The sequence below is a fragment of the Thamnophis elegans genome, chromosome 4 (assembly GCF_009769535.1).
Source record: "Thamnophis elegans isolate rThaEle1 chromosome 4, rThaEle1.pri, whole genome shotgun sequence".
Taxonomy (NCBI): domain Eukaryota; kingdom Metazoa; phylum Chordata; class Lepidosauria; order Squamata; family Colubridae; genus Thamnophis; species Thamnophis elegans.
In genome coordinates this window covers 138,113,438-138,128,466 of record NC_045544.1, presented here as the reverse complement: position 1 = coordinate 138,128,466, position 15,029 = coordinate 138,113,438, and the positions used below count along the sequence as shown (strand labels likewise).

The 15,029-nt window shown below is 47.0% G+C and overlaps 1 protein-coding gene across 1 annotated transcript in view; it reads right to left on the bottom strand.

Moving 5' to 3' along the window:
* Positions 1-3,569: 3,569 nt before the first annotated feature.
* The window catches only part of TEX14 (testis expressed 14, intercellular bridge forming factor), an 82,576-nt gene continuing 71,116 nt past the window's right edge, over positions 3,570-15,029 (bottom strand). Inside the window, 3 exon segments of the mRNA XM_032216134.1 lie at positions 3,570-3,867; positions 7,298-7,390; positions 9,035-9,155. Coding sequence (XP_032072025.1) covers positions 3,759-3,867; positions 7,298-7,390; positions 9,035-9,155 — 323 coding nt within the window. The 3' untranslated portion in view covers positions 3,570-3,758.

The following is a 15,029-nucleotide window of genomic DNA, read 5'->3' as shown; positions in this document are numbered from 1 at the left end:
CTAGTCCAGCCCCCTGCTCAAGCAGGAGACGCTACTTTACAGCCTTGAATTATTTGTAAAAATAATGAAGGCAGAATATAAATCATAATATAAAAGAATATAAATAAATGTCTGTGTCACACGCCCAGCACGGCCACAGACCCCCAACTTCCCTGAAACCCTCCAAGGTCAAACACAGCCCTGATGCCCCCCTCCGTGAACTTGAGTTTGACACCCCTGCCTTCAACCATTCTCGACAGAGGGCAGTCCAGGCTCTCCTTAAAAGCCTCCAGTGGTGAAGCATCCACAACTTCTGGTGGCAAGTAGTTCCACTGGTTAATTGTCCTCATGGTCTTAGCTCCAGGTTGGTTCCCTTCCCTTCTTCATTCTTCTATTCCAGGGGTGGCTTCACCTTTTCAGCGCCAAGTGCCAAGACATCCACAATGCAATTCGTGCGCAGTCTCCCTGTGCCCCATGCATGCAAAAAAAAGCATGCCACTCCCCCCACGCATGCGCGGCCGAGACCGGAAAACACACTGGCCAGCAGGAGGCACACACACCTGCGCGGTGCAACTGAGCTGGGGTGACGGCTGGCGTGGCCGTAGAGTGAGCTGTGTGTGTTTCTAGTCTATTCCATTCCTTATTTTCTATTCTATTCTAATTCTATTCCATTCTCTATTCTATTCTACCATATTCTATTCCTATTCTATTCTAAATTATTATCATATTTTCTATCTTCTATTCTACCTTCATTCTATGCTACTATTCTATTTTATTCTATTCCACTCCATATTTTCTATTCTATTCTATTCTCTTGCATTCCACTCCATATTTTCTATTCTATTTTATTCTAATCCATCATATTCTATTCCTATTCTATTCTATCGTTATTGTTATCATATTTTCTATCTTCTATTCTATGCTACTATTCTATTCCATTCCATTCCATATATTCTATTCTATCATATTCTATTCCTATTCTATATTATTGTTATATTTTCTATCCTCTATTCTAAATTCATTCTATGCTACTATTCTATTCTATTCTATTCCACTCTATATTTTCTATTCTATTCTATTCCATCATATTCTATTCTCTTCTATTCTCTTGCATTCCACTCCATATTTTCTATTCTATTCTATTCTATTTTATTTTATTCTATTCCATCATAGTCTATTCCTATTCTATCTTGTTGTTATCATATTTTTTATCTTCTATTCATTCTATGCTACTATTCTATTCTATTGTATTCCATTCCATATATTCTATTCCTATTCTATATTATCATATTTTCTATCCTCTATTCTAAATTCATTCTATGCTACTATTCTATTCTAATTCTATTCCATTCCATATTTTCTATTCTATTCTAATTCTATTCCATTCCATATTTTCCATTCTATTCCATTCCATCATATTCTATTCTATTCTAATTCTAATTCTAATTCCATTCCATTCCACTTCATACCCAACAGATTCCTTTCCCTTCCCTTCTATTCCTTGATCAGTTTCCATCTATTTTTCTCTCGTCCTGCCTTCTGGTGCTTTGGAAAACAAGTTGACCCCCCCTCTTCTTAGTGGCAGCCCCTCAAATACTCGCACCATCACATCCCCCCCTCCCTCCTTCTTTTCTCCCGACTGGCCAAACCCCAAATCCTGCCACCGTTCATCGTATATTTTCACCTCCGGTCCCCTCATCAACCTGGTTGCTCTTCTCTGCACTTCATCCCAAAGTCTCAACATCTTTTTTATATCTTGGCTACCAAAACCAAAGGTGCAGGATTCCAGGTGTGGAAAAAAACATCGCAAGTCGCTTTTTTTCACTGCCCCTGTAACTTCGGTCGCTAAAGGAACCGTTGTAAGTCGAGGGCTACCTAACTTTCAACTGAAAGAATGTGAATTCCCAAAACTTGGTTTTGCTTTTTTGTCCTACTGAACGTCGTTCCTCATTTTTTCTATGCATCCAAACTAGAGATTCCAACGCCTCGGCCTGAAGTCCCCGTAGGCTGTGAGTTCGATCCTAGGTAGAGGCAGATATTTCTCTCTCTGGGAACAATGAGAATATAGTGGCTGAACAAAACTCCGCAATGGGGACAGGGAGGGCATCGGGCCAGTAAAACACTCAGCTCCATTCAGTTGCTCCGACTCCACTCCGCAAAGGATTATGGGGTCGTTAAATGATGATGGTTTAGGGACCATTCCGTTAACGCGGCACTGAAAAAGTGACTTATGCCCAGTCCTCACACGTACGACCATCATAGCATTCCCAAAGGAGCATGTGATCAAAATGTATGACGTTCATGAGCGTTGCAGTGTCCTGGGGTCACGGGATCCTCTTTTGCGACCTTCCCGGGGGGCTTCTTACAAGCATGGGAAAACTGGATTCACTTAATGACGGCCTGCTTCACTTAACAACTAGCAGTGATTTGCTTAAGAACCGTGGCGAAAAAAGGTTGAAACATTGGGTGCGACTCACTTAACGACTTCTTTGCTTAGCAATGGAAACTCTGGTCCCAATTGCGGTCGTAAGTTGAGGACTTCCTGTATCTTCCCTGCCTTTGACATTAGCAAATCGGGGAACAGACAAATTTAATTCCCTGATTAAATTAGACACAAAATTGCAGGAAGTTAGGATTAGAGCTTCTATTGCTCAGCTATGCAGTTACTAAGCGAGTCGCACCCAATTTTATCTTTGCCACAGTCATTAAGTGAATCAGGCAATCATGAAGCGAATCAAACTTCCGTCATTAACTTTGCTTGGTGCCTGGGAAGATGTAAATGATGATCACATGCCCCCAGGACACCTCAACTGTCGTAAATATATGTTAAGCACCCGTCTTAAAGCAGGCCAGATGGAATTCTGGGAGTGGAAGTCCACCCCTCTTAAAGCAGGATGGCTGGGGAATTCTGGGAATTGAAGTTTGCCCATCTTAAAGCATGCTGGCTGGAGAATTCTGGGAATTGAAGTCCACATATCTTAAACACTTCCAACTGGGGAATTCTGGGAGTGGAAATCCAACTCTTAAAAGCATGCTGACTTAGGAATTCTGGGAACTGAAGTTTGCCCACCTTAAAGCAGGCTGGCTGGGGAATTCTGGGAATTGAAATCCACATATCTTAAATACTTTCAGCTGGGGAATTCTGGGAGTGGAAGTCCACCCTCTTAAAGCCTGCTGGCTGGGGGATTCTGGGAGTTGGAGTCCTCCCCTCTTAAAGCAGGTTGGCTGGGGAATTCTGGTAACTGAATTTGCCCATCTTAAAACATGCCAGCTGGGGAATTCTGGGCATTGAAATCCACATATCTTAAATACTTTCAGCTGGGGAATTCTGGGAGTGGAAGTCCACCCTCTTAAAGCCTGCTGGCTGGGGAATTCTGGGAGTTGGAGTCCACTCCTCTTAAAACCTGCTGGCTGGGGAATTCTGGGAGTGGAAGTCCACCCCTCTTAAAGCAGGTTGGCTGGGGAATTTTTGGAACTGAATTTGCCCATCTTAAAGCATGCTAATTGGGTTTTTTGGGGGGGACTTGAAATCTGACTAACTTCAAAACATGCTAGGAGTTGATGTCCACCCACATTAAAATCGCCAAGTCTGAAAAAGACGGATTTATTGCAAACTCCCGTTCTTCTAGCCACCGAGTGCCTTTGCAGCAAATCCTGCCCCCCTTCCCCTTTTTCAAAAGTTTGTTTTCCAACAAACGCACGGGGAGAAAAATAAAATAAAATAAAGAAACGGGAGTCACTCAATTAGCCAGCCGAGAGTCCGTTTTATCTCATGGGTCTTAAGAAAGTCCTTCAACATTTTCGATGGAGCCTTCGGACTCGCTGAAACTTTCTTCGGCTCCTCCCTTCATCTCGATGTTCCCGTGGTGGGCATAGCTCAGCTCCCCCCTTCAAGGACAGAGAAGCCCGTGTCAAATGCGGCTTTTACAAGCGCTCGAAGGACGAGGCAAACATCGGCATGCATAATTTATCAAAGGGGTTGGAACAGAACAAATCGCTCGTCCTTGGATCCAAGGAGGAACTAGAAGATCACACAGATTAACAGATTAACAGAGTTGGAAGGGGCCTTGTAGGTCATCTAGCCCAACCCCCCACCCCCACCCAAGACAGGACATCCTACACCCATGAATGCTGAACCCATGGCAACCCATATCTGAGGGCATGCGAGGCCTCCCGGAGGGCGTGGAGAGGCTGTTTCCCTCCTCCCCAGGCTCCACGAAAGCCATGCGTGCATGTGCGAGGGGCAGCGTGGGGAGGGGGGGTGTCGAGCATGCATGCGCAGATGGGCACAACATGCAGGGGCATTTAATTATGGGTGTAATCAATAGAATAGAATAGAATTAGAGTAAGAAAAGAATAGAATAGAATAGAATTAGAGTAAGAAAAGAATAGAATAGAATAGAATAGAATAGAATAAGAAATCGGAATGGAATAGAATAAGAATAGAACAGAACAGAAGTAGAATAGAATTAGAATAGAAGAATGAAGAAAAGAAAAGAATAGAATGGAATAGAATAAAATAGAATAGAATAAGAATTGAATGGAATAGAATAGAATTAGAATTGAACAGAAATAGAATAGAATTGGAATAGAATAGAAGAATGAAGAAAATAAAAGAATAGAATGGAATAGAATAATATAGAATAGAATAATATAGAATAGAATAAGAATGGAATGGAATAGAATAGAATATGGAATGGAATGGAATACAATAGAAGAGAAGAGAACAGAACTAGAACAGAATTAAAATAGAATAAGAAATTGGAACAGAATGGAATAGAATAGAATAATATAGAATAGAATTAGAATAGAAGAATGAAGAGAAGCAAAGAAAAAAATATAGAATAGAATAATATAGAATAGTATAGAATAGAATAGTACAGAATAGAATAATATAGAATAAGAAATCAGAATAGAATAGAATAAGAATTGAATAGAATCATAGCTGGAAAGGACCTTAGAGGTCTTCTAGTCCAGCCTCCTGCTCAGTTAGGAAAGATTAGATATTCTCAATTCCTGCAGCTGTTCTTTGTAGGTTTTAGCCTCTGGCCCACTAATTAATGTTTGTTGTTCTCCCCCGACCCCCCACCCCCCAGCAGTACATGTTGGTGTAATGGAGGAAGCTTGGTACAAAATGCTTTTATTGATTGCTCCTGAGGGCACCATAAATATTTTTTTCAATCCCAACCAGCTTCTATTAACCATGTCAGCATTGAGACCACCAGTTTTAAGCCTGTGAACAGCAATTTGCGTCCTCATGCAATATTAATAGCTCCTATCAATTACTGAGTGTTTGCAAGGCTATTGTTGAAAAGGGGCCTTGGGAGAGAGGAGGACGAGTAACGGATAAAGCAACCATTACAGAAAATGATCTCAGTCCATGGAAGGGGAGTTTCTCCAGAGTAAAAGAAAAAGGAGAGGAGGAATAATATTTCAGACCTGTGAGATTCTGTTTGCAGGGAAGGTATGGTTAATTCTCATAGTGTAATGCAGGAAATGCCAAATTTGGTGATTTTAAGATTTGTGGACTTCAATTCCCAGAATTCCCCAGCCAGCCTGCTGGATCATCCCTCTTAAAGCATTGCTGGCTGGGGGATTCTGGGAGTGGAAGTCCACCCCTCTTAAAGCATGCGGGCTGGGGAATTCTGGGAGTGGAAGCTCACCCCTCTTAAAGCATGTTGGCTGGGGAATTCTGGGAGTGGAAGCCCACCCCTCTTAAAGCATGCTGGCTGGGGGATTCTGGGAGTGGAAGTCCACCCCTCTTAAAGCATTCTGGCTGGGGAATTCTGGGAGTGGAAGTCCATCCCTCTTAAAGCATGCTGGCTGGGGGATTCTGGGAGTGGAAGCTCACCCCTCTTAAAGCATGCTGGCTGGGGGATTCTGGGAGTGGAAGTCCACCCCTCTTAAAGCATGCTGGCTGGGGGATTCTGGGAGTGGAAGTCCACCCCTCTTAAAGCATGCTGGCTGGGGGATTCTGGGAGTGGGAGTCCACCCCTCTTAAAGCATGCTGGCTGGGGGATTCTGGGAGTGGAAGCTCACCCCTCTTAAAGCATGCTGGCTGGGGGATTCTGGGAGTGGAAGTCCACCCCTCTTAAAGCATGCTGGCTGGGGGATTCTGGGAGTGGAAGTCCACCCCTCTTAAAGCATGCTGGCTGGGGGATTCTGGGAGTGGAAGCTCACCCCTCTTAAAGCATGCTGGCTGGGGAATTCTGGGAGTGGAAGCCCACCCCTCTTAAAGCATGCTGGCTGGGGGATTCTGGGAGTGGAAGTCCACCCCTCTTAAAGCATTGCTGGCTGGGGAATTCTGGGAGTGGAAGTCCATCCCTCTTAAAGCATGCTGGCTGGGGGATTCTGGGAGTGGAAGTCCACCCCTCTTAAAGCATTCTGGCTGGGGAATTCTGGGAGTGGAAGTCCATCCCTCTTAAAGCATGCTGGCTGGGGGATTCTGGGAGTGGAAGTCCACCCCTCTTAAAGCATTCTGGCTGGGGAATTCTGGGAGTGGAAGTCCATCCCTCTTAAAGCAGGCTGGCTGGGGGATTCTGGGAGTGGAAGTCCATCCCTCTTAAAGCATGCTGGCTGGGGGATTCTGGGAGTGGAAGTCCACCCCTCTTAAAGCATTCTGGCTGGGGAATTCTGGGAGTGGAAGTCCATCCCTCTTAAAGCAGGCTGGCTGGGGAATTCTGGGAGTGGAAGTCCACCCCTCTTAAAGCATTCTGGCTGGGGAATTCTGGGAGTGGAAGTCCATCCCTCTTAAAGCATGCTGGCTGGGGGATTCTGGGAGTGGAAGTCCACCCCTCTTAAAGCATTCTGGCTGGGGAATTCTGGGAGTGGAAGTCCACCCCTCTTAAAGCAGGCTGGCTGGGGAATTCTGGGAGTGGAAGTCCATCCCTCTTAAAGCAGGCTGGCTGGGGGATTCTGGGAGTGGAAGTCCACCCATTATAAAACAAGCTGGCTGGGGAATCCTGGGAACTGAACTCCACCCCTCTTAAATCATGACGGGCGAGGAATTCCAGGAGAAGACGTCCACCCCTCTTCAAGGATGCCAGCTAGGGAATTCTGGGAGTTGAAGTCTACCCACCTTAAAGCTTGCTGACTGGGCAATCCCGGAAGTGGAAGTCCATCCTTCTTGTTAAAGCAATGCTAACTGTGGATTCTGGGAGTGGAAATCCATCCCTCTTAAAAGCATCCTGGCTGGGGAATTCTGGGACTTAGAAGTCCCCACCATCTTAAGGTCCCGGAATATGACAAACCCTCATCTCGGTGTTTCCAACCCGCAGAAGCATTTGAAGGGAGACGGATGCATAACCCCAACCCTTACCTCTGGATGGCATCTGGCAGGCCCTTATTTATGTCGTGGCTATCGGCAGTCGGACAAAGAAATTCCAACACTTTGTCAAGGCTTGAGTTAGCTCTGCAAAATAAAAATAACAAAGGAACACCATGAGCAAGGACAACAGCTGTCGGACTCAGTGGCAGAGAGAGAGAGAGAGACAACTGGTTATGGTGTGGTTCTCATTTCCACGCCCCTCCAGCTGATGGCCCCGGATAAACCCATCCAGGGCCATTTGCTAACCTGCCCGATTTTGCAAGGCTAATCTGAATGGGCAGCAAGCACAGATTGTGCCTCGCAGGGAACGATTCTTCCCGCAAGACCTGGCTGGCCCCGAAGGTATGGCAGAGAATAGCAGCGTTGGAAGGGAACGTGGAGGTCTTCTAGTCCAACCCCCTGCTGAGTCAGGAGACCCTGCACCATTTCAAGACCAGTGGGTGTCTGTCTAGACCAGTGTTTCTCAACCTTGGCAACTTGAAGATGTCTGGACTTCAAGTCCCAGAATTAGAGCTGCAAACAGACTCCGATAGGGAGGGGCCCTACGAGTCGGCTCTGGAGGATGTGGAGGACCCTGGACAGGGTTCCGACTCCGAGCAGGGCGCAGAGAGACTGGTTGGCCATCAGGAGGCGCTTGAGCCTTGGATCAGTGGGGAGGAGACAAGGGAGTGTGATCCTGACGTCATGCATTGGAGCAGTGGGGAGGAGACAAGGGAGTTGGTCCTGGATGTCCGGCAACGGAGGGCTAATAGGCGTAAGGAACAGTTACGCAGTTACAGGAGATAATTGAACTCAGCTGGTGGTAATTAGGCTCCTCTCCAGACTATAAAAGGAGTCAACGTATTTACTAGAGCTGGAGAAGCTATTGTGGCTAGCTTGGCAGGCTGGATTGCTGCCAAGGTTAGTCTGTGCTGGATTGCTGCCAATGTCTGGACTGTGCTGGATTGCTGCCAACATCTTGTCTGTTTGTTAATAAATCCTTGAAGTATCTTTGTCTCGTCGTGCTTTTGCTTTGGTGTAGGACGAGGGGGTGTGTGTGTCAGGACACATAAGTGGGCATACCGGTGAAGCAGCCTGTGTCTGGTGGGAATAGAATACAGGCAAGTCCTCAATTTATGACCGCAATTGAGCCCAAATTGTTAAACGGACTCCCTGATTTATGGCCAATATTTCGGATGCTAAGCAAGACCTTTGTTAAGCCAGTTCCGCCCCAGGGTGCGGCCTTTCTTGCCACTGTTGTTAAGTGAATCCCTGTGGTTGTTAAGTGAGTCGCGTGATTGTTAAGGGAACCCAGCTCCCCCATTGACTTGGCCAAAGGAGACCATCGCTTGACAGCAGGAGACGGAAACCGTCGTACGCGCGAGCCGCCTGCCCAGTGTTTGGCTTCAGTCACTTTCCCGACGGTAACAAGTGTACGGATTGGTCGCGAACTCTGAACGGTTGCTAAAGGGAACGGCTGTAAGTCGAGGAGTACCTGTACAATGTGAATAAATATATTGCTGGAGGTTTTTAAGAAGAGACCGGACAGCCAGTGGCCTCAAATTGTAGAGCGTCTCCTGCTTGAGCAGGGGGCTGGACTAGAGGACCTCCAAGGTCCCTTCCAGCTCTCTTTGGATTCTGATTGTGAAATGATTTCTTTTTTTAAAAAAAGATATATATTTTTGGGAGACAATTGCTTTTAGAAGCCATAGAAGAATGTGACCTCCTGTCCGAGAGAGGCTCTCGTACCTTTCTGTATCCTCCGCCTGACAGACGCTGCCCATCAACCACAGGCTGCCCTCCGTTTGGCTGGCGCTGGGCGCTTCCTTCTCCTCTGGCTTCCCGGGTGTTTTTGAATCCAGCGGATCTCCTGGAAGAAACACCGAGCAGGAAGTCAATTTAGAAGCATGTTGTGGCATATTTTGGTTTTAGTCCTTCCTTCCTTCTTCCCCCTTCCTTCCTTCCTCTCTTCCTTCTTCCGTTTACCTTTCTCTCTTCTCCCCTTTTCCTTCCTTCCTCCTTTCTTTTTCCTTCCTCTCTTCCTTCTTCCCTTTTCCTTCCCTCCTCCTTCCCTTTCCCTTCCCCTCTTCCTTCTCCCCCCTTCCCTTTTCCTTCCCCTCTTCCTTCTTCCCTTTTCCTTCCTTCCTCCTTCTTCTCTTTCTTCTTCTGTTTTCCTTTCTCTCTTCTTCCCTTTTCCTTCCTTCCTCCTTCCCTTTTCCTTCCTCTCTTCCTTCTTCCCTTTCCTTCCCTCCTCCTTCCCTTTCCCTTCCACTCTTCCTTCTCCCCCCTTCCCTTTTCCTTCCCCTCTTCCTTCTTCCCTTTTCCTTCCTTCCTCCTTCTTCTCTTCCTTCCTCTTCCTTCTTCCCTTTTCCTTCCCTCCTCCTTCCCTTTCCCTTCCCCTCTTCCTTCTCCCCCCTTCCCTTTTCCTTCCCCTCTTCCTTCCTTCCTCCTTCTTCTCTTCCTTCTTCTGTTTTCCTTTCTCTCTTCTTCCCTTTTCCTTCCTTCCTCCTTCCCTTTTCCTTCCTCTCTTCCTTCTTCCCTCTTCCTTCCCTCCCCTTTCCCTTCCCCTCTTCCTTCTCCCCTCCTCCTCCCCTTTTCTTCCCCCACTTCCTTTTTCCTTCCCTCCTTCTTCCCTTTTCCTCCCTCTCTCCCTCCCCTGCCTATTATTATATAAATAATGGAGTATAAATAACAACAACAATAATACATGTTGAGCTTCAGGTTTAATAAATAAAAGAGATAACAACAACAGCAATAACAAATTACTCAAAGCAGCTAGCGCAGCCAACAGATATTCCTTCCCCTAATCTCACCACAACAACCCTGTGAGGCGGGCTGGGCTAGAGAGAGAGGCACTGGCCTAAAAGTCACCCAGCCGGCTTTCCTGGCTAAGGCGGAACTAGAACTCCCAGCCTCCTGGGGATTGACCCAGAGTCACTCACGCAGCTTTCCTGCCTAAGGCAGGACTGGAACTCACAGCACCTCCTGGTGGTTGGACCAAAGTCACCCAGCTGGCTTGCAGGAGGAACTAGAACTCACCGTCTCCTGTTCTGTAGCCTGGAAGCTTAATCGCTAGACCAGTGATGGCTAATCTTTTTTGTCATTGCGTGCCGACAGGACCCACACCCATAATGCAATGCGTGCGCAGCACCCCCCGCATGGGCCCTGCCCCCTGCACATGCATGCGCGACTCCCATGCTCCCCCATGCGCTTCCCCCACCTCCCTGCAAATGTGCTCCCCCCTTCCCCCGGTGCCCTGTTTTGGGCCTAGTAGGCCTCTTTGAAGCCTCCTGCAGACCAAAACGGGCAGCCGGGGAGGCATGTGACCTCCCCACCCCACGCATGTCTCCCGCATGCGCCCCACTTCCCACTCATGCGTGGCGGAGACCCCAAAATCAGCTGGCTGGTGGGAGGCATGTGCGGCAGAGAACCTGAGCTGGGGCGACGGCTCACGTACCCACAGAGAGGGCTCTGTGTGCCACTTGTGGCACGTGTACCATAAGTTCGGCATAACGGCACTAGACCAAAGGGTCCCTGAGGGGAAACGAACACCTGAACAGCTGTCTTACCTCACCCATTATGCGCAGTGTTTCTCTATCTTGGCAACTTGAAGATGTCCGGACTTCAACTCCCAGAATTCCCCAGCCAGCGAATGCTGGCTGGGGAATTCTGGGAGTTGAAGTCCGGACATCTTCAAGTTGCCAAGGTTGAGAAACACTGAATTAGGTCACCAAACTCCAACATATACCCTGTTTCCCCGAAAATAAGACAGGGTCTTAATTTCTTTTGAGCCCCCGAAATAAGCGCTTGGCCTTATTTTCGGGGAGGTCTTATTATTTTCGGGGTGCAGGAGGGGGCGAGCGTGGTCACCTCATGGCTGCTGCTGTGTGGCAATATTTTCCGGAAGGGCTTATTTTAGCCCATGCGCTCAGAAGCCCGATTGGGCTTATTATCCAGGGAGGTCTTATTTTCAGGGAAACAATATGGAACCACTTTATCAGGCCTTGGTGAGCCACACTTGGAATACGGCATCCAGTTTTGGTCGCCACGATGTGGAAAAGATGCGGAGACTCTAGAAAGAGTGCAGAGAAGAGCAACAAAGAGGATTAGGGGACTGGAGGCTCAAACATATGAAGAACGGTTGCAGGAACTGGGTATGTCTAGTTGAATGAAAAGAACTAGGGGTGACATGATAACAGTCTTCCAATATCTCAGGGGTTGCCCCAAAGAAGAGGGAGTCAAGCTATTCTCCAAGGCACCTGAGGGTAGAACAAGAAGCAATGGGTGGAAACTAATCAAGGAGAGAAGCAACTTAGAACTAAGGAGGAATTTCCTGACCGTTAGAATAATTAACCAGTGGAACAGAAGTTGCCTCCAGAAGTTGTGAATGCCCCAACACTGGAAGTCTTTAAGAAGACGCTGGATAGCCATTTGTCTGGAACGGTATAGGGTTTCCTGCCTAGGCAGTGGGTTGGACTAGAAGGCCTCCAAGGTCCCTTCCAACTCTGCTATTGTATTGAATCCTCCATAACAATGGTTCTCTGTGGGATTAACCTCCCGTATCCCCTTTTAATTGAAAGAAATAAAAGAGAGAGATTTAATTTACTGTGGTCTGTCGGAAGCGACAAGGAAGGAGAAAAGAGGAAGTCCGCTTTGGACAATGATTTCTTGCTCCGATCGCTACCATAATGGTTTTCTAATTGGGCCAATCAAGAAAAAAAATGACTTATTCCCAGGAGAGAGACGATGAGTAACAAGATTTGAGCAACGAATTCAATGATCCCTGGATTAACAGTCAGGCGGTATAAAATATTGAACTATTGCCCACTCCACAAGGGCTCAGTGGAAGATGGGTCCTGTAGTCGGAAGCTAACACTGAGCAGGATGGATGATCTGGTAACCCCCCCTCCCCGCAATTCAACCACAGATCAAAATACGTTAGAGAGAGATGAGAATATTTGGAGCTGAGGGTTGAAATGTGGGATCCCCGACGCGTGGTGGTTTTCTTGCAGACGTTTCATGACCCAGCTAGGTAATGTCATCAGTTGAAAAAAGGGAGAGGGGTTTGTGGAGGAGGAGAAGGAAGAGGATTGTGGAGTCCTTGGTTCTCTCTAAGCTTTTCTTGCAGACATTTCATCACCCAACTAGGTAACATCATCAGTGCTAGAAAGGAGGGATGTTTCATGACCCAGTGTTGTGACCTGCCAGCAGAGCTGCTAACAGACTCAGAGAGTGAGGAGGTTGGGGAGGAACCTGGGCCAGTCCTGGAGTCTGGGGAAGGCTCTGAGGAGGGGTCTGTGTCGGAGGAAGAGAGGGGGCCAGGGCCGTCCGACAGTTATCAGCTGCCTTCAGAGTCGGACATCAGTGAGGCAGAAGAACAGCTGGAGCCTGTTCCTGATGTGCGCATGCACAGAGCTGCCAGTAGAAAGGAACAGCTAAGGAACAAGGGCAGACTCGGGAGTAAGGCCACAGGTGGACGGTGAATGGCCCCTCCCATAGGGAATAAAGAGGAGCGAAAGGGGAGTGGAGTTTGCAGGAGACAATGAGCTCCATTCATTAGGGTGAAGATCCATTCCTGACCCCTTGCCAAGTAATTGCTGCTACAGCGTGGCGTTTAGAAGATATCGGCCTGGCAGCTCTCCAAGCCCGATAAAGGTCTGTGGTTGTGAAATCTCTTGAAAGACTGTTGGCCGGGACTTTGCTGGAGAGGAATTCACTTTAAACTAAATAAAAGGGGTTTTATCGGGACGAGGAGTCGGCTTCATGATCTTGGGAGGCCTCAGTCAGAACACCCAACTAGCTAACATCATCAGTGCTAGAAGGGATTAGGGGTTGTAGAGAGAAATAGAAAGAGGAGGAGGAGGAGGAGGAGGAGGACGACGACAACTGCGGAATTCTTGGTGCTCTCTGAGCTGGGTGGTTTTCTTGCAAGCATTTCATTACCCAGTTAGGTAACTTCATCAGTGTTAGAAGGGAGTGGGGTTTGGTAGAGTAGAGGAGGAGGAGGGGGAGGGAGAGGAGGAGGAGAACTGGGAAGTCCTGGATGGTCTCTGAGCTTGATTGGTTTTCTTGCAGACATTTCATTACCCAATTAGGTAACATCATCAATGCTGGAGGGGTGTTTGTGTCGCTCTCAGACATTGCAACTGGTTGCAAATGTGAGCCAGTTGCCAAGTACACAAAACATCATATTTGTGTGTGTGTGTGGTATATTTTATGCTTCCCAGAAGTTTTGAGCTTATTGTAATTTCCAACGGCTGTTAAGCGACAAATCGGTCGTACATTGAGGACTACCTGCACAACAATTTCAACCACCAAGCCTATGGGCGGGTCAATGGATTCTACACCTTCGGGTAGTCCTCAACTTACAACAGTTCGTTTTAGGGACCGTCCGAAGTTACAACGGCACTGAAAAAAAAAGCGACTTGTGACCATGTTTCACACTTACGACCGTTGCGTCATCCCCCATGGTCATGTGATCAAAACTCAGCTGTTTGGCAGCTGACTCACGTATATGACGGCCACTGTGTCCCCAGGGCCATGCGATACCCTCTTGCAACCTTCCGACAAGGAAAGCCAAGGGGGGGGGAGCCAGATTCACTTAACAACCGTGTGACTAACTTAACGACGACAGGGATTCGCTTAACAACGGTAGCCAGAAGAGACGTAAAATAAGGCAAGCTCACTCAACAAATGCGTTTCGCTTAACAACGCAAATTTCGGGCCCGATTGTAACTCGGCGCCTACCTGCAGACTGGGAGTCTTTAAGAAGATGCTGGATAGCCATTTGTCTGAAACGGTATAGGGTTTCCTGCCTAGGCAGGGGGTTGGACTAGAAGACCTCCAAGGTCCCTCCCCACTCTGCTATTGTATTATTGTATTATAAACCTACCAGCTTGTGTAAGAGTAGAGCAGGGTGCAATTAAAATGCTAGAGCGGTTTACACAGGGGTTTTTAATATTAAAACTGAGACTCTGCGGTAGGAAGTAAAAATAGAAAATGATCTAATAACAAAACGATTAAAATTAAATTGCAATCCTTAGGTGCACATAAAAAGATTGGGGAAGGGCTCCTGGCTTATTATTTATTCGTTCCTCATCTGTCAAAAACAATTAAAACGTAAAGAGTAAAATAGAAAACTAAATACAATCCCCACTCCCTCTGCATCTGTTATTTGCTGGGGGATTTGGACTGCAGCCGTACAAAAGTTAGGGAAAAAAGCCCGAAATGTAACAATACAGGTACTCCTCGACTTACGACGGTCAGTTTAGCGACCGTTCAAAGCTACAAAAAGTGACAGTACCATTTTTCACACTTATGACCGTTCAGCATCCCCCCGTGGTCACGAGATCAAAATTCGGATGCTTACCAATTGATTCGTATTTACGACGGTTGCAGTGTTCCCGGGGTCACGCGATCCCCGTTTTGTGACAAGCAACATTATTGGCGAAGCCCGATCCACTTTAACAACCATTTAATGACCGTGACGATTCCCTTAACAACGGTGGCAAGGAAGGTCGTCAAACGGGGCAAAACTCCATGAACTGTCTTGGTTAGCAGCGGAAATTTTGGGGTCAGCTGTGGTCATAAGTTCGAGCGCTACCTGGACGTCAGAGTTTTTAAAGATGAAAAACTGGTTTTCTGGGGTATGAAGTTAAAAACAGAACCCGCACGAAGAGACAAAACGACATCGTAACCAAATGATTAAAAATTAAAACTGCCATCCTTCTGTGGACATAAAAAG